The sequence below is a fragment of the Cebus imitator genome, unplaced genomic scaffold, assembly GCF_001604975.1.
Source record: "Cebus imitator isolate Cc_AM_T3 unplaced genomic scaffold, Cebus_imitator-1.0 Scaffold268, whole genome shotgun sequence".
NCBI classification, from domain to species: Eukaryota; Metazoa; Chordata; class Mammalia; order Primates; family Cebidae; genus Cebus; species Cebus imitator.
This window is the reverse complement of record NW_016107583.1, coordinates 1478492-1501625: the sequence shown is the minus strand read 5'-3', so window position 1 is coordinate 1501625 and position 23134 is coordinate 1478492. Positions and strand designations below refer to the sequence as shown.

At 36.4% G+C, this 23134-nt stretch overlaps 1 protein-coding gene across 2 annotated transcripts in view; it reads right to left on the bottom strand.

Annotated features, from left to right (window-relative positions):
• The window catches only part of STAT4 (signal transducer and activator of transcription 4), a 116446-nt gene that overhangs the window by 31028 nt on the left and 62284 nt on the right, over window positions 1-23134 (bottom strand). For both annotated transcript variants that reach the window (XM_017500678.2, XM_037728547.1), the window contains exons 4-10: window positions 17623-17721; window positions 14102-14194; window positions 10151-10229; window positions 6892-6977; window positions 4962-5113; window positions 2659-2817; window positions 1604-1696 (exon numbers count right to left, since the gene is read on the bottom strand). In XM_017500678.2, coding sequence (XP_017356167.1) covers window positions 1604-1696; window positions 2659-2817; window positions 4962-5113; window positions 6892-6977; window positions 10151-10229; window positions 14102-14194; window positions 17623-17721 — 761 coding nt within the window. The remainder of the gene's footprint in view (window positions 1-1603; window positions 1697-2658; window positions 2818-4961; window positions 5114-6891; window positions 6978-10150; window positions 10230-14101; window positions 14195-17622; window positions 17722-23134) is intronic.

Sequence of the window (23134 nt, the reverse complement as noted above, 5' to 3'; positions counted from 1 at the left end):
TACAATGAGGGACTAAAATTCTATGCCTCTGGCAATCAGTTCACACAGCATGCAAGTGATGCTGCTTAATTTTTTTGCTAGGGAGTCCCTACTCATCTCCCCTTTTGCCCCCGAGAGCATCTTAGACTTACTATATCATCTATAGGAGTGTCTCAAGGAAAAGTAGAATGTCCACCACTTCTCCAACCTAGTTCCCTTTATTGTCACTCTCCTCCGAGTTATATAGAGATGTGGGAATGAAGAATGAACAACTTTTGATAATTCCTATTTTATTTTATTTTACTTTATTATTTTATTTTATTTTTTTGAGACGGAGTCTTGCTCTGTCACCCAGGCTGGAGTGTAGTGGTATGATCTCCGCTCTCTGTAATCTCTGCCTCCCAGGTTCAAGCGATTCTTGTGCCTCAACCTCCTGAGTAGCTGGGATTACAGGCATGCACCGACATTCTCAGATAATTTTTCTGTTTTTAGTAGAGAAGGGGTTTTGCCATGCTGGCCAGGCTGGTCTTGAACTCCTGACCTCAGGTGATCTGCCTTCCTCAGCCTCCCAAAATGTTGGAATTATAGGCATGAGCCACCATGCCTGGCCAACAATGTAACTTAAAAAGGAACCTAGTCTCTGCCTTTTGTTTTCAGTTCTTAAATCTTGGTGCAAAATTCACACAAAGAAACTGATTAAGAATTTTAATCAGTGTCTTAAAAAAGCAAACTGAAGACAAATGTCTTCTTTTTAAAAATGGAGTTCCAAGTGACATATGATCAGCAACCCCATCATAGAACCCTAAATTGCTCTGTATCATGGCATCATCCCCTCTTGATGTGTTAGTCTGTGGTTTCAGTTTTCCAGAGGTGACCTAGAGATTGAGCATTTAAAGCTTTAGTTCTTGGAGTTTGAGGCATGATGAGAATCTTTGAAAGTAAGAACTCAAACTCATTGTTCTCAGCATCATTAGGGACAACTGTAAGTTTTGATTGCTCATGTTAATAAAAAGGAACAAATTCACAGAGAAAGCAAGCAACAATAACACAAAAGATATGTCTTTAACTCAGGGACACAATAGAGATATATGGAAAACTGTGGTTTTGAGAGTTTTTGTGGAAAAGTCCAATAAGCCAGTTACTGGGTAATCACAGGAGATGAATATGCCACTGCATTTCCTGGATAGGATATTCAAAGCCTTCCAGAATCTTTCCCCAGTCTGTCCTCTCAGTTCTGTCTCTCCCTGACCCTCATGATTACCAGACAGACCCAGGAAGCCATTATTTCTGTACTCTTCCTCTCCTACAATACTCTGGGTGATCAATCTCTCCAGTCTTTTCTCAAGTCAACCTTTTCAGTAATTCATTTCATCGTGCCTGATAGTATGATTCCATACTTTCAGGCTAATATCCCTCATGTCCTCATCCGCACTGTCATGCTCTTGACAAGCAGGACTCTCATCTTAACATTTCTGTGGGTATTTCCTAAGGCTCAGAGCCGGCACACAACAGATGATTCAATAAAGAATAGCTGAATGCAAGCCACAGTGAGAGAAACTGGCCTTAATTACCCAGAAACTATAGCTCCACAAACGCATGAAATAGTAGAAGACATTCTGCCTACCTTAGTTTTACAGTGAACTGAATTAGGGTTTTAAGTACCAACGGCCTCTGAGGGTGGGTTGGCATACATGGCTGTCGCTCAACCACAAATGAGCTAGATAAAAAGGAAATAAAGCGTGTTATTTGAAAACATTGAAAATATCGGCAGACTGAAAACCACAGAGGAACAGGATGCTATCCACTCATAAAGTCCAAGTTTTCTACATTTAGAAGATATTCAAACCCCCAATTAAATCTTTACAATGACTTTTCATAAATCATTGAACAGCAGTAAATGATCCTTAATTGTTATAATTGAGCCATAAATAAAAGCCCCAGTCCATTTAGTGATTTTTTTTTTCTTTTGAAAAGGGTCTCTCTCTCTCTCTCTGTTGCCCAGGCTGAAGTGCAGTGGCGTGATCATAGCTCACTGCAGCCTTGACCTCATGGGCTCAAGTGATCCTCCTGCCTTGGCCTGCTGAGTATCTAGGACTATAGGCATGTGCCACCATGCCTGGATAATTTGTTTATTTTTCGTAGAGATGGGGGTCTTTCTGTGTTGTCCAGGGTGGTCTCAAACTCCTGAGCTCAAGCAACCTCCTGTCTCAGCCTCCCAAAGTGCTGGAATTACAGGTGTGAGGCACCTTCCTTGACTGAGAATAAATTTCATGACTTTTTTGGACTAAATATTAGGATTTCTGGTACATATTAGTATTTTTTCTTTAGAATAGCTCATAAACATGAACATGTTCTCCATCCTTCATTTCATGGATATGCATGTAAGAAAAAACCCTTGAAATCTTTTCTAAAATGTAAAAACTGAGCTGTAGGTGAGTGACATGGCTTAGTTTGTAGAAAACCGAGCCAGTTGGTGAGAGAAGTATTGATGAATAAACAGTGAAGAGTAGAAATGTGATTTCTGAAACTTTTTGGGCTTCTATTCATTTCTCCCTGAGGCTCGTTGTTGAATACATCCCTGCCACTTTTTCACCTAACACTAAAACCTTAGGCAGGGTGTTCTTACTTCACGGGATGGAGGATGCCAGGAAGCACTGAAATTTATAGCACTTCACTTACTTCTTGAAAAGGTTGTAGATCAAGAAGGTGACTCTTTCTAGCATGTGAGTTCTTTGCATCGGAATGGGATCACCTTCATATGTCATTTTGGTAGATTGCTCCTCTAGTTTCTCCAACTGCCTTCTGAGTTGGAAAAGACTTTCTGCCAATAGTGTAAAGCTATTGAACAGCAAATGAAAATCAAAAATAATTTTTCCACTTATTAGTAAAACATTGTAACAATGGGTCATAGTTAACAAATGTTAAATTATTAAGTACTTATTTAAATTAATTAAATGAATCAATTTGATTTGTTAGTGACAGTTCTTTATTTTTATTTTCCTAACCCATTTTTTTCTTGAATATGCATATGTTAAACATTTTCAATGTTTTCTCATTTATACCTTCAATTAGATATGTCATCGTTTATGAGATTTTATCAACATCTGGAACCAAATCCCTTTTAATTACTCTTTTTTTTTTTTTTTGAGACGGAGTTTCGCTCTTGTTACCCAGGCTGGAGTGCAATGGCGCGATCTCGGCTCACTGCAACCTCCGCCTCCTGGGTTCAGGCAATTCTCCTGCCTCAGCCTCCTGAGTAGCTGGGATTACAGGCACGCACCACCATGCCCAGCTGATTTTTTGTATTTTTAGTAGAGACAGGGTTTCACCATGTTGACCAGGATGGTCTCGATCTCTTGACCTCGTGATCTACCTGCCTCGGCCTCCCAAAGTGCTGGGATTACAGGCGTTAGCCACCGCGCCTGGCCTAATTACTCTTTGTTTAAGCTTATTAAGTATATAGATGTTAAACTATGGCACTCACTAAAGGGCAAAGAAAAAGCAAATTTAAAGCCATAAAATACATGAGATGATTAATTTTTTTATGTAAGCATACTGAAAGAAAAACATATGAAACAGATCTTCCCCCACAATATATATTTTATTGTCCTAAGTATTAGCCAAGAGTGATCAATGACTCTCTTTAGAGTGAGGTATATTTAGAAATGCTTGCTCTTGATATCTTCTTGGAATTTTATTCACGACATGGTGCTCTCACCTCAGAAATGGAGGTGGTAGTGTGGGCCAGAAGCCTAGGGAAGAGTAACATTGAAATGGACATGGAAGGGACTGCCAGCTACAGGAGGCATAACGTCTTAACAGACTTGGAAAGTCCACTTCACCCTACAGCAACTCTTTCTACTTAAAGTATTCCACATGTAAGACTATGACAAGAGTGGTTGAATACGTGCTGATTTTTGGTATGAGCACCATTACTGATTAAACTCTTAATGACTCCCTTTATTATTGTTTTCACAACAGAGTACAGTGAGTTAAAGAATCAAAGTATCTTCCCAAGGAAAATCAATGTTTTAAAATGAGCCAAACTCCTTACATTTCTTGATAAGTAGGCCTGGTAGGGCAGAGCTTTTAGTTAGGGGGTCCCCAGTTACTTTGAACAATTTTAGATTTAAACTGAACAGTTTCTTTGTATTTCATATTTTCCAATTGTTCTTTCAATCAAATAGTTTTGTTCTGAATTTGTGACATGGAAAATCCTATGAATATTTTAATCTTCTAATGCAAAGTATAGTATGTACATTTCATTGCATGTTTGCGTACATAGATGGGGAATGGTGGGTTGTACTAACCATTTACGGTTTTAAAACTTGACACATAAAAATTGTATATACTTGTGATATACAACATGATATTTTGATGTAGGTATACATTGTTGAATAGTTACATCAAGATAAATAACATGCATTATTACTTCACATATCTACTTTTCTGTGGTAGGAACCCTTAAGATCTACTTTCTTAGTAATTTTCAAGTATACAATAAATTGTGATTAACTACAGTCAGTCACCATGCTGTACAATGGATCTCTTGAACTTATTCCTCCTGCCTAACTGAAATTTCCTATGCTTTAACCAACATCTGTAACCAAGCAAATCACTCTGTTGAAAACACAAAACTAATATATGAAAGTTGAGATCCCTATTTTCAAGATTTTGAAGCTAGTGCTTCTTTATCATGTCCTTAAAGAAAGCATATCGCTGGTTTTAAAATTTATTCAAGTCTTTTAAGATTGATATCTTACATGTGAAAATTAAGCATTCAATACATGCTTTCTTTTATTTTCCCCACGAGAATAAAAACTAAGAACACTTATACTATTTGTTTTCAGCTATAGAGTTCGCAGCTGCTAATAAGCTGAATGAACTGATGTTCCAGTCTAAACCTGCATTCTCTGGCTGAGTGACACTGAAGTTTTTATTTCCTGTGGTTTTCACTAGAAACTGCAGCCAGTTCATTTTACCAGTTCTGCAGCTGGTTGAGCACGTTGTGGAGCGGACCCCCGATGCAGGCGATCTGCTGCCGCCGCTTCCAGTCCTGCAGCTCTTCGATGAGCATGTTGTTCATTAACAGGTCGGTCTCATGGATGATTTGGGTCATCTTACTGAGAGCCTCCTGAAAACAAAGGGGACAACTGAAGAGCGTTTCATAAGAAACAAGTCACTTAGAATTCAATTTACAAATTTCGCCTGGTAGACAAAGGCTTAGTTAAAATTTTGACCAAATATTTCACCAAATACTAGCTTCTATTTGCCAGGCCTCTTCAAACAATTACATTATTGAAAATAAAAGATGTCATGAGAAAAAAAGAATGACCACAGTTTAACATTCTCATCATGTGTGTCAGGATAAATATATTGAATTTGTAACTCCTGTGGTACCAATATTGAATCTTATAGTCATAAAACTGTATAGTTGCTTATTAAAAGGATATTTATATATTCATTTTTAATAAAGATGGTTATCCATTTATATTAAAATGAGCTGATTAAAACTTGAGCCTTTCTGTGTTAATTTTTATTAGGATTTTTTCTGGGTTTTGGGAGGCATAATGGAGAATTATAACTTTTTTTTTTTTTTTTTTTTGAGATGGAGTCTCACTCTGTCACCCAGGCTGGAGTGCAGTGCCACGATCTTGGCTCACTGTAACCTCCACCTCCTGGGTTCAAAGTGATTCTCCTGCCTCAGCCTCCTGAGTATCTGGGACTACAGGTGTACACAACCATGCTAAACTAATTTTTGTATTTTTAGTAGAGACGGGGTTTCACCATATTGGTCAGGCTGGTCTTGAACTCCCAACCTCATGATCTGCCCACCTCGGTCTCCCAAAGTGCTGGGATAACAGGTGTGAGCCACCGTACCCGACCAAGAATTATAACTTTTAAAGGCCTAGGGGTTAGAAGATATTAATTTCTGTTTTGGCATTATTGTAAGCCATACAAATGCAAATAAAGTATTTAGCTTTGCTGAAATTTGGTATTCTCATTTATACAACCAATTGAGTGAACTGAATTATTGTCAATGTTCCTTTTCTTTTTAAAATTTTATTCCTAAAGTAGAATAAGATGGCATGCATAAAAACATATAGCATAGATTTATTATGCATAAAAACATTAAATTTTTTCTTGGATTAACTACTTGCATGCTTAAAATCTGATATGTAACTAAGTTTATAATTAATTTAGGGTGAAGATAAATGTTATGCTTGTTTGTGCTCACACAAATTCCTGCACAAAAAAAATTGAGCCAAACTTTTAGAAATGAACTATAGATTTATCAATGACTGGTTAAATTTCAATTGCATTTATTTTCCAAGAGATGTAGAAAAGTGAAACAGAGATGTTCCCCCTCCTTAAAAATATGTCATTAAACCAGAAAAAATTTCTTGCTCTCCTTGGAAGAAGCTAGGTTGAATATGTTCAGATGCCAAAAATGAGCTATTCTGAACTTTAGTAAATTGTTTACCACTACGTCATTTCTCAGAGTACAAACCAGAACACTTATTTTTCCAATAAAATTTTAGTAGTCATCAAATACTATTTTAATTATATATGTGCAGTGGAACCCATCTCAGCATATTAGGTATAGCAATTAAAACAGACATGTCTGGAATAATGATAAATAAAAATTGGGTAAAATTTTCACCTTGAAATTAATGTTAACTACAGTAAATGTATCACATAAGCAAGATCAATAAGCTCTAAAGAGGTCCAGGGTTGTAATTCATGAAGAGAAGCAGGGCAAACAGTGTGGGACTGTTCCTAGAAACCTTGCCGTTTTTTCACTCAGTAAATGGAACTGATAAAATCTGACAGCTTGATTCTTTTCGGTTGGACTAAGTTTAGAAAAAGGAGAAAAATAGGCAAAAGTCAAAATTAAAATTCTTCACTAACCTTTCTCTTGAAATCGAGGCTGTTAAGCATTTCCTGCAGTGTCAAAACTTCCTGATTCATCATGGCACTATTCTTGTCACTCTGATCTGCAAAGGTAAAGAGATCAGATTTAGAGTCCTCTCTAAGTCAGAACTCTCTATTCCTGAAAGTCAAGTCAGCCTCAATCCGCCACCCTAAAACAGCCCTGGCCCGGAGAACTTACGTGGTAAGAGACTAATTGGGCTCACTAGAGGTGAGCTTGGAAGTCTCCGCTCATTTTGCCAGGAAGAATTACATCCAAGCATGCAGAAAAGGACCTCTTTATTTTACAGACCTTCAGGAAAGATTTTGAAGGTCTGTAAATGAACTATTATAGACAGAACAAAACTTCACTTGGTGTTTTGTTTTGGTGGTGGTGCATGGAGGAGATAAAGCTGCCGTAATGGATTCCTTACTGGAAACCTTTACATTATTAATGTACTTGGTTGTTTGGTAAAAGTAAGGAAGGTGAGGATCTCCCCTTGTGCCCATGATTAAATTATATTTGACTCTCTGTTGCCTTCACCTACCCCTCCTGCCCTGTTTCATATGCAGGAGTTATGAGAAACTGCCTGGTAGAGTTACAGTCTTGTCTATGTAGTCTCATGAACTAATAAAGACTAAGTTCTTTACTTTCCCCCACTTTTATTTTCAAAATGAGCTAGCCTCATCATAAAATTAGCAGTGGGCCAGAGTTGTAACTAAGAAAAATATCTGACTGACAAAAAAAAAAAGGTTTATCCTTTTTTACATGGAAATACATGCAATAAATAAACATTATATTATTTAATTTGAACATTAAACTTTGTTAACATAGTGGTGAGACTCAGAAAATGACACCCCAAAATAAACTTTATTGACATAGTGGTGGGCTCAGAAAATGACGCCCCAAAATAAGCAGCAGCCTCAAGGTCTCTTTCAATCCTCTGTCTCTCCATAGCACAGATGAAGTGCTCAGAAGCTCCCTGATCTGCCTAGAAACTGGACCCTTAAGAGGAACACAATTGCCTTTGATCCATTTCCTGAAATTTCATTAGCTAGAGAAGGTTAATATTCATATCACAAAGGAAAAGTCTGAAAATTAAACACCACACCTAGAGCCCAAACTTTGTCTCAAACCATTGTTTGTTCTTAGGTTCCAGTCAATTACTCAAGAGAATTATTTACTAACTACCACCTGGGCACTGGGTCCATTCATTAACTTTAAAAATCAGGGCATAAAACCATCTGTACCCCATTGGATTATGGGTATTCTCCTGCTCTTCTCCCATCCTGTGCATGTTAAATTTATGTGCCCTTTTCTGTTATTGATCTACCTTTTATTAGTCCATATTCAATCAGAGGGTGAAGGGGGAAGGTTCCCTTTTTGCTCCTACAATGGCAAGTGAATGTTTATACCAACCATTCATGTTCATGAAAAATGAGGACTGGGAATGCTGATTTGACTTGTGTAATTGTGAAAAGGAGGACCCAGAACAATAGTGTGGCAAATTTCTCTACAAAACAGGACTAATCTCTAGGAACTCATTTTTGGTTGTAATAATTCACAAATTCACTAACTCCTAGATCCCATACATAGCAAAATCTTGCTTACACAGCATTTTGGCAACTGAAAACTTCTTCAGCTAACCTTTCTCATCTTCACCAAGGATACAATAACTTGTTTCCCTTGTATTTTTCTTTTCACTTATAACAGGATGGAACAAACAAAATAAATATTTGTGGATTTAGGTGATAAAAATGATCATTTTAATTCATAATGTACAGGAAGCACTGAAAAAGTGACTCAAATCATAACAAATTAAGTTAAAATATTCTAATTCTTAAAATTAGTAGTTTGCATAGAAAATTTGGAATAAGGCTGCAAATTTATAGTTGTTCTAAACCCTTTAGGGTCATGGACTCCCCCTTTGATAATGAAACCCATGTTTGTGCCATTTCTTCTGAATGGAAAAGTTGTATGTACAAATAATTGTGAAGATTTTGAATAATACTTCCTGGAATGCAAGGCATCTTCAGCATATCAGGAGAAGAACCTAAACACTTCATCTTCAAGTATGAAAAGTTAAATGTTTGATCACAATCACTCATACTTTCTTCAAGATACATTTTAAGTCAACATTTTAATAGTCAAAGATAATTCTTCAAATGAAAAGTTTATATCTAATTTTTAAAATTATTTTGAAATAATTTTAGAGATACAAAAAAGTTGCACAACTAGTACAGAGTTCTCATATATCCTTCACCTAGATTTTTTATTCTCTTACATAAAAATAGTAAGCATAATGATAAAAACAAGTAAATTAACATCAGTGCCATTCCATCAACTAAACTAGACCTAATTAGAATTTTGTCAATTGTCCCATTAATTGCAACATACTATAAACTATTCATCTATTATTATTTGTAAATCTTAGGTCTTGTAAACATTCTCTTTCCCTTCATTTTTTAAAAAACACCTAGTTGTAAACAACTTCAGTGTTTAACTATAGAAAAATAGTAAAATAAATTGCAGTGTCCTTACCTTTTGCCATTTATGCAATTACTGAAATTATGTTTTTAGAGACTTCTTGACATGAGGAAATACTTAAAAATAAAACTTTAAATGCAGTACACAAAATTATATACAACCTGATTTCATTTTTTGAAAATAAATACATAGATGTGTATGTATGTGAACATACAGACAAAAGACTGGAAGGAATATATTTTAGCAGTAGTTATCTGTAGATAGTGAGATTTCATCAGATTTTTATTTTTTAATGCTTTCATCTATTTTCCATGCTTTCTTCTATGAAACACATTTCTATTGTATAATCCTAGAAAATGGTATTAAAATACTACTTAGGGATTATATTAGTAATTCTCTGATTATGTTAGGCAATTATTATTATTTTTGGTTTTGTAATAATTATATTTTGATTCTATATAGGAGAAGGTTTTTATTTTTTAGAGATGTATGCTGAAGTTGGGTAATTCCTCATGCAGTTTGAAATTTACATTGAATTTGCTGGTAATTTACTCAGAATTGGTTGTATATCTATTAATACACACACACACACACACACACACATATTTATATGCAGAAAGAAGGAAAAAGCAAAACAAGAAAATACTCCCTGTATTTCCCTAGGCTTACCTAAGGAAGTAGATCAAATTTACCAACTCTGTCAGTGAAAAAAACTCTACTCAAACTGCCTTTTTGTCCCTATGCAGAATTATAGAAAAACCAAAAACTTACCCATTGTCTGAATTGTTTTATACCTGTAGTCAAATTCATCTTGCAGGTCTTCTAAGTATTTGGTATCTTGTTCTGTCATCTTTTCACAAAAGAAAATTTACTCACTCAGCTGTTACAATTAAGCATGTCAATCAAACAACATCATAAGTATTTAAAAACACTGTTTGGTGCTTCCAGTATTCAACAACAACCAAAGACAGTAACGAATCCACGCTTTTGAAGAGCTAAGTCATATGAAAGTTGAATAATGCTAAAAGAACCAGATTGAACTTGCCTTTCCAGCTATTCTCTCTTTCTGCTTGCCTGGAAGTCTTTCAGCATCTACTTGCTCATTTCTTAATTAGTTCCAAATGATGCTATGCATATAATCTTTTTAAATTGGAGAATATGAATATTTTTGCCCTTTTAGAAGTCTTGGGTATTTCATATAACTCTGTACTAATGTATCAATTAGCACTTTTTGCTTAAGTCTTCATTTAAATATGCTGTAGTTTATGACAATTCAGCTTAAATACTTTTTTTTTAAATTTCCTGAAATATGCCTGTGTTTCTTCTGTGTCTCCTGTTATTCTGTCTTTAAGATTTTTACTTTACTTTTCTCCAAACCTGGTGATAGTTTCCTGCTCAGATATAATAGTAAATGTCAAGATCTGGGCTAAAGGCTTTTTACATGTTACCTCCTGCAGTCCTCACAACACCCATGAAATGGGTTAGCCTCACTTTTACAGAGGAAGAAGCAGAGGCTACGAGATGTGAAGTAACTCACTCATCACTCAGGTGTTCAGTGAGAAGTTTGTGGGAAGTCCAGCAGTCTACCCCTGACCCCTCCCTTAACCAAAGATAGACTTGCTGTGCTTCCTAGATTCAGGCTACTTTACTTCCTTTTCTTCTCAGAAAAGTCAAACTTTCTACTGCCTGCTGATTCCAAGAAGTCTTCTCTAAGGAAACATGTATCTACCACAACAGTGCTTTCATCACAAATTTTAAATTTTAATCAGAATTAAATTTAGTCCAAATTTTAACTTGTTGGTTACAAAAAGTGTAGAATTTGGAGTAAGAGAATCTGAATTTGTATTCCAACTCTATGATTTATTAGCTGCATGGACTTGGACAAATGTCTTTGCATTTTAGCTTCTTTGCCTGTAAAAAGGCTTGTGGGGGTGGGGGGAGGAAGGAGGCTAACAGTATCTACCTCAAGGAGTTGTTATAAGGATACATGAGTTCCACTGCTTAAAACAGTGCCTGGTACCAAATATATGCTTCATAAGCAGTAGCTATTCTAATCTTCTAATCCCTGTTTGTTATCTCACTCTGTTAATGACATTCTTTATATTTATAAGCCTTAGAAAAGAAACAAAGTAATAGCTATTGACTACATGATATACTGTCTACCCATCCAAAGTAATAACAGCTACCAATTTTGAGCAGCCTGTGCTGTGCCTATACCTTACATATATTATCCTTTCAGCAACCTGCAAAGTAAACTATTTTCATTTTTTATGTGAGGAAACTAAGGCTGAAAGTCATACAATAATACATGCTCAAGCGAGAATTCAAATCTAATCTGGTCGGTCTAGCTTCGGTCTTTACTCCTTCTTTTCACTATACCCCAGTACGACTTGTAGCATTTCACTTTGATGCTAAGTTTCTGCAGAATAAAGTCCCATGGAAGACTCTGGGCTACTAAAGTCATGGAACCCACACGCATGAGAAAATGAACCAAAATAAAATATCGTTTTAAAGCAGAGATATACTGTGGTTCCATCTTTTGATCTCAAAATTAATTAAAAGCTGAAAGAAGGCACTATCTTGCAGAATCTTCTAATGAAAAGCATATTAAACTAATGCCAGAACTCTGAAGAGTCAATGCTATGGTAAGTAATTAAAGGGCTTCCAGATTATATTGTCATCAGTAATTGCAAAAGGTGAAAATACCCAGTGATAATCTTCAAAAGCTCTCTGAATGATCTGAGAGCTATATTGCAAACATTCCATAGAGAAAATGAGGTTATGGTATAAATGAGGGAATTACATTGATTGAAAAGCACTGCTTTGCCTAAAAGTCAGGCCAGGTTTCCTGGAATCAGAGCGTGGGACAGGGATCAGGTACATAGGATTTGTTGAAGGAGTCCTCTTAGCAGAAAGGACGTACAAGACAGGGAAAGGGAAGGGGATGAAGCTAAGTGAGCATGTAGTTTTCATTTAAGTCAAACTTTGGTTTGAGAAACCCAGGAGCATAGCCTGCACCACAGGTTAACCTCAACTTGAGGCAAGGGGTCTGTCCTCTTTCCCCACAACCCCGTGTCACTTAGTCATTGTCTGAAGGCAGCCAGTCTCCTCATAGAGGCAATTCTCCAGAAAAGCCATTAACGGCCAATACTCATAGCAGCTGGGGAATCCATGTGCAGGCCTGGTGAAGATCTGGTTGGGGCTCCAAAACCTATGGGCCTCTGCCGCACCCAACTCCTCAGGAAGTTAAAAGGAATTTGTGCTGGATGCAAAACCCATCTGTGTACTTGATTAATATGCTTAAGTATTCTTATTATAATAAAATAATAATCTCCTGCCTTTACACACTTACAGGGTGAGTAGAGTCCTTAGTTTTGACATTATAATGTGCCAAGTATTTGTCCTACGTCTGTCTGATTCCTTCTCACAACAGTGTTAAGCCTACACTTTCATGTTTTACTTGTTATGGAGGATTACTAAATCAAAGTCTGAAAATAAATTTAAACCCTATGCCCATTATTCAGATAATATTTGGGACAGTTTTAAATATTTATGAAAAGCATATTAAACTAATGCCAGAACTCTGAAGAGTCAATGCTATGGTAAGTAATTAAAGGGCTTCTAGATTATATTGTCATCAGGAATTCCAAAAGGTGAAAATACCCAGTGATAATTTTCAAAAGCTCTCTGAATGATCTGAGAGCTACATTCCAAACATTTCATAGAGAAAATGAGGTTATGGTATAAGTGGGGGAATTACATTGATTGAAAAGCACTGCTTTGCCTAAAAGTCAGGCCAGGTTTCCTGGAATCAGAGCCTGGGACAGGGATTTATAGTTTATTTATTTTTTATGGAATTATTATTTTTATAAATGGCAAGGAAATGAATGCTATGTAAGTTTTTGAAAGGAAATTGACATCCTATTTTATATACATCCTATTTTAAAGACAGAAAGTCTTATTTAAGACATCTTCACTAGATCAATAAAATTGATAAATCTCTAGATAGACTGATTAGGGAGAAAAAGAGAAAACAAAGCTGAGCACGGAGACTCACACCTATAATCCCAGCACTTTGGGAGGCTGAGGCGGGCAGATCAGAAGGTCAAGAGATCGAGACCATCCTGGCCAACATGGTGAAAATCTGCCTTTACTAAAAATACAAAAATTAGCTGGGCATGGTGGTGCAAGCCTGTAGTCCCAGCTATTTGGGAGGCTGAGGCAGAAGAATTGCTTGAACTCAGGAGGTGGAGGTTGCAGTGAGTTGAGATTGCACCACTGCACTCCAGCCTGGCAACAATGCAAGACTCCATCTCAAAAAAAAAAAGAGAGAGAAAATAAAATTTACCTATATTAAATGAGAGATATGCCATTACTACAGATTCTACAGATATTCAAATGACAATAAACATGAACAACTTTATGCCAGTAAAACAACTTAGATCAGTGGACACATTTCTTGAAAAACACAAATTGGCTAAGCTCATTCAAGAACAAACAGATAACCTGAATAGCCCCATATCAAAGAAGTTCAAGTTGAAGTTAAAATGTTTCCCATAAAGAAATATTCTTATGTAAACACAGTATGTGAGAGATATTTATCTTATTAACAAATTGCCCTATAACTTCTATAAACACTAACTTTGGGCACATGAGAGAATGATGCATAGTTATTTGGGGACAGCAGCCAGCCTGCCTAGGTATCTGTACAAGGTCACTTACCTGCACACTGTTTTTAATGGCAGCCACTTTGTGCTCCACATTCCTCTGTCTTTCTGAAACTGAAGAATTTTGTAAGGATTTCTCTAGAGGCCCCTGGAAAAAGAGTGTCTTGAAATTTCACCGGTTTTGAAAAGGTTTATGATGAATGCAATACATACAGCACACAATTTGAACTGAGGTCTGGATCAACGTGATATGAATACTCTGCAGCCATTAAAAAGATCATGCTGTAGAAAACTATTTAATGAAATAAAATTTAAAGTGTTAAAATTTGAAGACTAGAGGAGATTATAAAAATACCATATATAGGCTGGGTGTAATGGCTCGCACTTATAATCCTAGAACTGGGAAGCTGGGGTGGGTGGATTGCTTGAGCTCAGGAGCTCGAGACCAGCCTGGGCAACATGGTGAAACCCCATCTCTACTTGAGTACAAAAATTAGCTGGGCATGGTGGCATGCACCTGTAGTCCCAGGTACTTGGGAGGCTGAGGCAGAATTGCTTGAATCAGGAGGTGGAGGTTGCAGTGAGCCGAGATTGTGTCACTGCACTTCAGCCTGGGCAACAGAACGAAATTCTGTCTCTAAAAAAAAAAGAAAGAAAAAAACCCCACCATATATAAATATAAGTATATATATGATATATATTGCTCAAACATGTATATGCATGTGTATAAATACACTTGCAAATGTATGGATAGATGTATAGATATGTAAACTCAAGTACACATGAGTGGAAGAACATATGCACCAAAATCTTATCTATGTGTTGTCTCTGAATAGTGATATTCAGAGATAATTTGAGATCACAATTACAGATAATTCAATGATTTTTAAGATTTTGTCTCTAATTCTCTATAACATCTATCTAACTTTTGAAATCATATAAAACCAATACATGTAATTTTTAAAATGGTATAATGAAACTACATTAAATTGGGCCTAAATTTAGAATTGGGGATGTTGAATCTGCTGAGATGAGATTTGTTTTTACTCTAGAACAAAGGGAGTTTATGAAAGAAAATGTAAAAATGTTATCCTGGTTAAGCAGAAAGACAGTTTCTGCAAGCACAACGTCTTAGCTACTCTAAATAATCTGACACTGAGTGTGTTCCTTAGATAAAAACTTCAATATTAGAGATGAGAGTTAGAGATGTAAGCAGCCCCTTAATCTTAAGTTGGGTGGGGAGCTACGATTAGAAAGGCTGATAACTAAAATCCGCAGCAAATTCAGTGCAGTAACCTCAAGTAGAACCCATGTCCTTGACTCCTAATCAGATATTCTTCAACTATACCACACCCTTCCAACTGGCAAAGCCTTTATAAAATACTCTTTCTCTCACTTCAGCCTCCATTGTCTACCTAGTTGAAATTTAGTGAGCAGTGCTTCTTTTGTGGTAGTAAGTGGTACTGGCAAATTATTTTCAGAGTGACGTTGATGAGCATATACTCAAACAAACGTTTTGACTGATAACTGACATTTGAAGAGAACACGCGCACATGCACACACACGTGCACAGACGAATACCTAGAGATAAGAGACATACAAAAAAGGACAGCTGAGGACACATCTGAAAATACCTTATATTTGTAAAAGTATCTTGAATTTTACCCCAAAGGTGCTGAATCAACTGTATGTACTTTAGAAACTTGCTATGGTTTTAAAATTAAATAAAAATAATACCATCCTTCTTCATCTAAAAAACAAAGTTGTTACAACTTCAAAGTCCTCCCAAAACAGCCATAACCTGACAATAACAAACCAGGAGCATTTTTAAGAGTTAAAAAAAAGACTCTTTTGGCCACATGCAGTGGCTCACACCTGTAATCCCAGCACTGTGGGAGGCCAAGGTGAGACGATCACTTGAGGTCAGGAGTTTGAGACCAACCTAGGCCATGTGGTGAAACCCTGTCTCTACTAAAAATACAATAACTAGCCAGGCATGGTGACAGGTGCCTGTAATCCAAGTTACTTGGGAGGCGGAGGCAGGAGAATTGCTTGAACCTGGGAGGCAGAGGCTGCAGTGAGCCAAGATCATGCCCCTGTACTCCAGCTGGGTGACAGAACGAGATTCTGTCTCAAGAAAAAAGAAAAAAGAAAAGATACTTTTGTTAGACTTTCAAAAATAAATCTAATGGATAATTTATTAAATTATGGAGGATGTCATGTGGAAAATTATTTGCATAGTAGTCTTTCCTTTTTGTAAGGATTAACTGAAAAGAATATTCATTAAAGATTGCATTGACTCCTCTGCTTGTTTTCAGTGAGGACTCGGAATTCATCCAGGAAAATGGGATAAAATATAATCTAAAATGTGTTAGGGTAAAGTACATTCACACAATTTTTTTGTTTTGTTTTGTTTTGTTCGTGTTTGTGTTTGTAGAAAGTGATTTATTTAGAGAGAGAAACAGGAGAAGGAGAGAGAAAGAAACTGCTAACTCTCAGACCGAGTGACAGAATCCAGAAAGATGGAATCCGGGAGAGCAAAGCAGCTTCCACACTGAGTGGAGGGGAATAGAGAGAGATGGTGTTTAGGAGGGGAAGACAGGCTTCCACGAGAGAGTGTGGAAGAGGACTCCAGAGGGGAAATCCAGGATAGAGAAAAACAGCTTCCACAAAGGGAACGTTTGTGGAAGGGGACCCAAACATGGAGTCCCACATTCACACAATTAACAAGCAAGAATTTGTGGAGCTTCTGTAAGATGAAATTCCTGCTCATGGACTGGTTTAGCCTGGGAGGAAGGAAATGGAAGCTACGGAAGGGTATAGAGCAAGACCCGTCTGTGAGAGAAACATCCAGGGAGAGGCAGAGTGGGAATGACAGGGATTCAGCTTGGAGGTGATTACTGTATTCCTAGGCTGATATTGCAGGACCCTAGAACAGAGTGTGGCCGATACAAACAGGAAAGGATGTATAAATAAGATTCCAGGCATACACTCTGGAGAGACTTGGTAATTGTCTTAGCATGGGGTTGGAGAAAAGGAACTACTCAAAGATGACCCTTAAGAGCTTGATTGCAAGTGACTGGAAGGATGGCGGCACCACTAACATAAGTGAAAGAGGCTGGAAAGATTCTTTAAACATTTCTCCCTCCCTCCCTCCATCCCTCCCTTCCTTTCTTCCTTTCTAAGAGACACGGTGGATTACGTGATGTGAACATAGCTCACTGCAGCCTTGAACTGCTGGGCTCAAGTAGTCCTCCTGTCGCAGCCTCCACAGAGCTAGGACTATAGGTATGTGTCACCATACCCAGCTAATTTTTATTTTTATTTTTATTTGTGTGTGTGTGTGTGTGTGTGTGTGTGTGTGTGTGTGTGTGTGTGGAGACAGGGTCTTACAACATTGCCTAGACTCGTCTCAAATGCTTGGCTTCAAGTAATCCTGCCACCTTGATCCCTCAAAGTGTTAGGATTACATGTGTGAGCCACTGTACCCTGCCAAAGATGAAAATTTCTGTTTCAGAAAAATTTCTGTCAGAAAACTTGAGTTCAAGGTGTTAACAAGATCTCAGAAAATATTACCTGGACAGGCATGTTGGCTGCAGCCAATATTCTCCTCTCTTCCCTTAAACAGTTTGAAATAACCACAGCTACATGCATTGGATTTCCGTGAAATTTTCCCTGAAAAAAAAAATAATAAGCAAAAATAATTAACATGAAAGTGTAAATATATGCATCATAAGAAAATATCACCTCTTGAAAATCAACAACAATCTCTCAGTAAATATGTAAAATTATTTAGGATTTGTTCCAATAATCTGTTCCATTAGAAAGCTACAGAAACTTATACAATAAACACACACCCCTAAAGAGAATATTTATCTCTTTGTCCTCAAAAATAACTTTTAACAATGAAAAGTGTTTCTTGAGCATCTTTTTAGGAAAGATCCTGAACACACACTTAGGAGGGTCAATTTAAGTTTCAGGCAGGATTTTTGTTTGTTTGTTTGTTTTGTTTTGTTTTTGAGACAGGGTTTTACTCTTGTTGCCTAGGCTAGGGTGCAATGGTGCGATCTTGGCTTACCACAACCTCTGCCTCTTGGGTTTAAGCGATTCTCCTGCCTCAGCCTCCCGAGTAGCTGGGACTACAGGCATGTGCCACCATGCTCGGCTAATTCTGTATTTTTAGTAGAGATGGGTTTTCTCCATGTTGATCAGGCTGGTCTCGAACTTCTGACCTCAGATGATCCGCCCAACTCAGCCTCCGAAAGTTCAGGCAGGTTTTACACAAAAGTTACTTTCCTATAAATTATCATGACCCAGTGGTCTCAATTTTTCACTTATTAATTGTGTGTTATGGTTTGCTTAAATCATTTGTTTCTGTCACTATTTGGTACTGTTTGTGTCAACTAGCTCATAACTTCATTAGTATACTAGAGTGAAACTATATCATACATTGTTTCAGCAACTATATTTTTCTGCCGGCTAACCATATACATCTTTTATTGTCAAGGTTAATGATGCAGATACTGTAAACTGGCTGCCTGTGGGCCTAATTCAGCCATCAGTTACTTTGCTTAAATGAGAAGACTGGAATCCCTTTGGAGAAAGCGTGTACTAACCCAGGGTTGCCATAGTGCCCACCAGTGACTGTCCCAAGCACTCATTTACCTTGCCTGCAAGGCCTCGGTAGGTGTCCGAGTTTTCTAAACTTACTGTATAGGACTAATCTGAACAACACCATCATTTTAGTCAATAGTATTAAATTTCTTTGTACCTGACTTTTTTTTCAGGGCAGGATTAACAGGAAGCACAGTAGAAAAATGCATTTATTTAGTTTCCCTTGGCCCTCCTCTCTGAAACTGGTGCTAATATTTATGAAATGAGCAAAAGATTAGCAGCAGGAAAAATAAAACAAAAATCCACAAAGTGGAAAATTAACAAACATAAAGTAGATTATACAGATATAAACTAGAAGATTTTTCTAGGGAAAGAATAAGGTTATTGGTTCTAAAAATTTTTTTGGCTTTGCTGCCACAATTTTATTAAAGTGGTATGTTAATCACCACTTCTATTTGTTTTATTAAATGTGTATGTTAATTTCCACTTCTATTTGTAACACAAGTAAACACAAACTATCTGAATTCCTGCTCTTACATATTATACAGTATTCCAAACTCTTTCTTTTTTCTCTTTAAATCAGAAGTCTCCAAATGAAAACAACGACAACAACAATAAATTGACTGAAACTCGGAAGGCAAAGAAATAAATATATGCATCATAACAAATGATCCTAGTTATGAAGCAGGGATACCAATTTCTTTTTTTTTTAATTTCTGCGTGTCAACAATTTCAGATTCTCTCTAGTTAGAACTTGTTCCCACTGTTAATTTTCCCATGTGTTGATTTTTTTTTTTCATGTAACCTATATTCAACTCTCCAAAAAAAGCTATGTTTTCTCATTTTGCCTTTGATTTATTTTAATATTATTCCATAGCTAAAAATAAAGGGCTTCTCCTAGGGCTAATTTGGAAGCTCTGTTATTCATGTAAACTTGAAAACTCTTGCCATTTAAGACAAGGATCCTCTTGTTTTTTAGAGTTCCTCTAAGAGCCCAAGAATTACTATTATTTGCCTGGCTTTCTCACTGTTTCTGGAGTATTTCTATGCCAATCATCTAGATACTACCTTTCAACATTTCTCAGTTGTGTTGTACACTTTATTCATTTTCCTTTCTTACGTGCACTTCTACCTTCCTGTTCAGATTCAGTTTCCCCCATTCTTTGTAAGGTTAAATTACTCACTTTTTCTTCTTTGTTAAGAGCCAGGAATCACCACTGTTTTCATCTAGGATATCTTTTTACTTTCCTTTGGCATTTTTTCTAAGGCCCCATTTAAATATATGAGACAAAAACATCTTATGGAAAATTTATCATTATAGATTCAGTACCAGATGAACACTTCTATTTTCCTAAGTAACAAAGGCATAACTCATATTCACCTTTCAGCAGTTACCAAGTATATGAACCTCAAAATAAAAACAAAACAAACTCCTAAGTATGTGTTGGTGGGAGGAAGGAAGAAGCATGCCAGAGAAAGAGAAACTGCTCATTTTCTGTAGGGTATCGGTTTCTCATGCAAATGTATTGCAAATACATTCTACTCTCTGGCTTGTCTTGTTCCTATCTTCTAGTGTCAATGAAGAGGTTTTAAATTTTAATAAAATCATTTATTAGTCTTTTCCTTTATGCTTCTTATGATTTAAGAAATTTTTCTCCAAGCTGTGGGCATGGAGATTTTTCCTTGTGGTTTTGCACCATTGATTGTAATTAATTTTGAGCTTATTAATAATGATAGTTTTCTTTCACTTTTTTCCATATGTCTACCAAATTCCAATAACATTTACTGAACATCTTATTCTTTCCCCACTGCTCTGCTGGGCCGACTCCGTCATAAATCAAGTGTTCATCTGTGGGTGGGCTTGTTTCTAGACTCCATTCCAGAATCTTGAGGTTCTGTCTCTGCCTCGTCAATAGATTAGCTTTTTTTTTTTTAACTACAGCTTTATAGTTAAGTCTTGATGTCAAGTAGAATATTTGTATTTATGTATACATTTTAGAATCAACTTATCAAGCCTCTCTTTCTCTCTCTCTCTCTCTCTCTCTCTCACACACACACACACACACACACACACTGGTGTTGTGTGTGTGTGTGTGTGTGTGTGAGAGAGAGAATTTTCATGGCATTAAATATTTAGATAAATTTTAGGGAGATATGGCATTTTTATACTTATGTTCTAATCTACTTATTTATGTCTTCTTTAATGTGTCTCTATTAAACATTATAATTTTACACGTTTCATTAGGTTTATTTCTATGTAGTTTGCTATCTTTGATATAAGAATAAATATCTTTTTCTTCATTGTTTTTGCTGTTCTATAGAAATATAATTGATTATGAATCCAGCAAGCTTGCTAAACTCTGATTCTAATGCTTTTGTAACATCTCTTACCAATTCTAAATTTTTATCTGTGGCTTATTTTGAATTTTCTGCATACACAAATCATACATTATATGGATATTGATAGAATTTTCCTTCTTTTCAATCATCTAACTTCCATCAAGATTTCATCTTTGTCCTAAGGTGGCTTATTTAGAAATGTATTGGTTAATTTCAGAACATAAGGATTTTCTATTTATCTTTTCCTTTCTGTGAATTTTTAGCATAATTCAATTTTAACCAGAATATATGCTCTGAATGACTTTAATCACTTTAAATTTGTTGAGACATAGATATTTACTAATATATCAGTACTATATACATATATTAAAGGGGAAGTATATGTGTAATAAGCTGGCCAATGTCTTCCTAAAACTACTTCTCTTTAGAGTTCAATTTTTCTGAATCTCTTTTAAACTTAGATTCATTGGCACCCATATTTTTCCATAAAATAATGTCTTCTGGGCCATCAAGAATGTCAGTGATGCATATTTCTGTAGAGTGTGCACAATTATTGTCTTCATTTTGTAAGTTTGACGCTGGCACTTTCTTGATCTTTCCAAAATTTCTCAGTAGAAGGTTTCAGACAAGAACCAGGACTTTTATTTTTTCAACATATGGTTAAATGGTTTGTTGACTGAAATGCTGAAGAGCTGTTAACAGTCTGGTCATGCCATCACGATTTACAACCACATCACTAATAGGTGAGATTCCTATTTAACTTTTCAGGCAGATGTCTGTGGAATCATTGAGAACTAGAATATATGGTAGATTCTCAGATGTCTCTTCCAGAAGACCTCTAATAAGTCTTCTGTCACCTCAGCCATTATCCATCCACTATTGTGGTTCACTCTCAATAATACCTTTAAAAAAGTTATTATTCTTAGACATTGTTTTATAGTTACACAAATTAAATATGGTGGCAACTTCAGCAATCAGCAGTTAGACATAAGATCACAGTGATATGCTGCTTTCGATATCCCAAATTCATAATATTGGCCTCCTTAAAGATCCTTTTGTATTGGCAGTATAATTTTAAGTCTTGCCAAGGAAAACCACTCCCTCATCTATAGCATTACCTCTTTGATTAAACACATATTATCATTTTTCCTCACTTGCATCCTGCTGTAAGTTAAGTGTATTCTGTTTGGTCAGCAGGATGTTTCTGATAAATTGATGCTGTACATCTTAATGATAATACTGTGCAATGCATGAATCATTCACTCCAGGCTCTTATTGTGCTGAGATTTCTTTCATCTATTATGAGAAATTTAGCAATTTCTCTTGCCACTGTTGCTTATGACAGGCAATCTTTTTTTGCATGAACTTCAGCAACAAAATATAATACGACTTTATCTCCTTGTGAGCATCTTCCTTTCTTACATCCTATAAAGCATTTTATTGTTGCTTTCCAAGAAAACTTGAAATTTAGGGTCATCCATCTAGTGACAAATAGTTGCTTCACAAATATCAAATTTGTACCCTGCTGATTTGTTCTCATCCCATTCTGCATATATGATAACTATTTGTTTCAATCCTAAATCATAGGGTTACATTTTGATGACATTTTAAACAGCAATTAAGATCAACATATGTTGCACCAACGGTGCACATAATTCAATTGAAGTGACAACATGAATAGCTTTGATCCAGTTTCACATCACAGGCAATGACAAAGATGTGATTGCCACATGGCAACAGCAATTAAGAGATGTTATTGATTGTGATATGCATTCTGATTTCAGAGATGTTAAAATGTAGAGAAAAGTGTCATAGAATCCATGAATATGCTATTTATTCTTTTTGCTACTTTATGCTAAATTTCTTGGCTTTCCTTCAAATTACCCTTCTACTGCCTTTCTACCTAATTTCCAAATTTGACTTGTCATTAAAGAGTAACTAGTTTGGCCAGGCATGGTGGCTCATGCCTGTAATCCCAGCACTTTGGGAGGCCGAGGAGGATGGATCACGAGGTCAGGAGTTCAGGACCAGCCTGGCCAAGATGGTGAAACCCCATCTCTACTAAAAATACAAAACTTAGCCGGGTGTGTTGGCAGGCGCCTGTAACCTCAACTACTCCGGAGGCTAAGGCAGA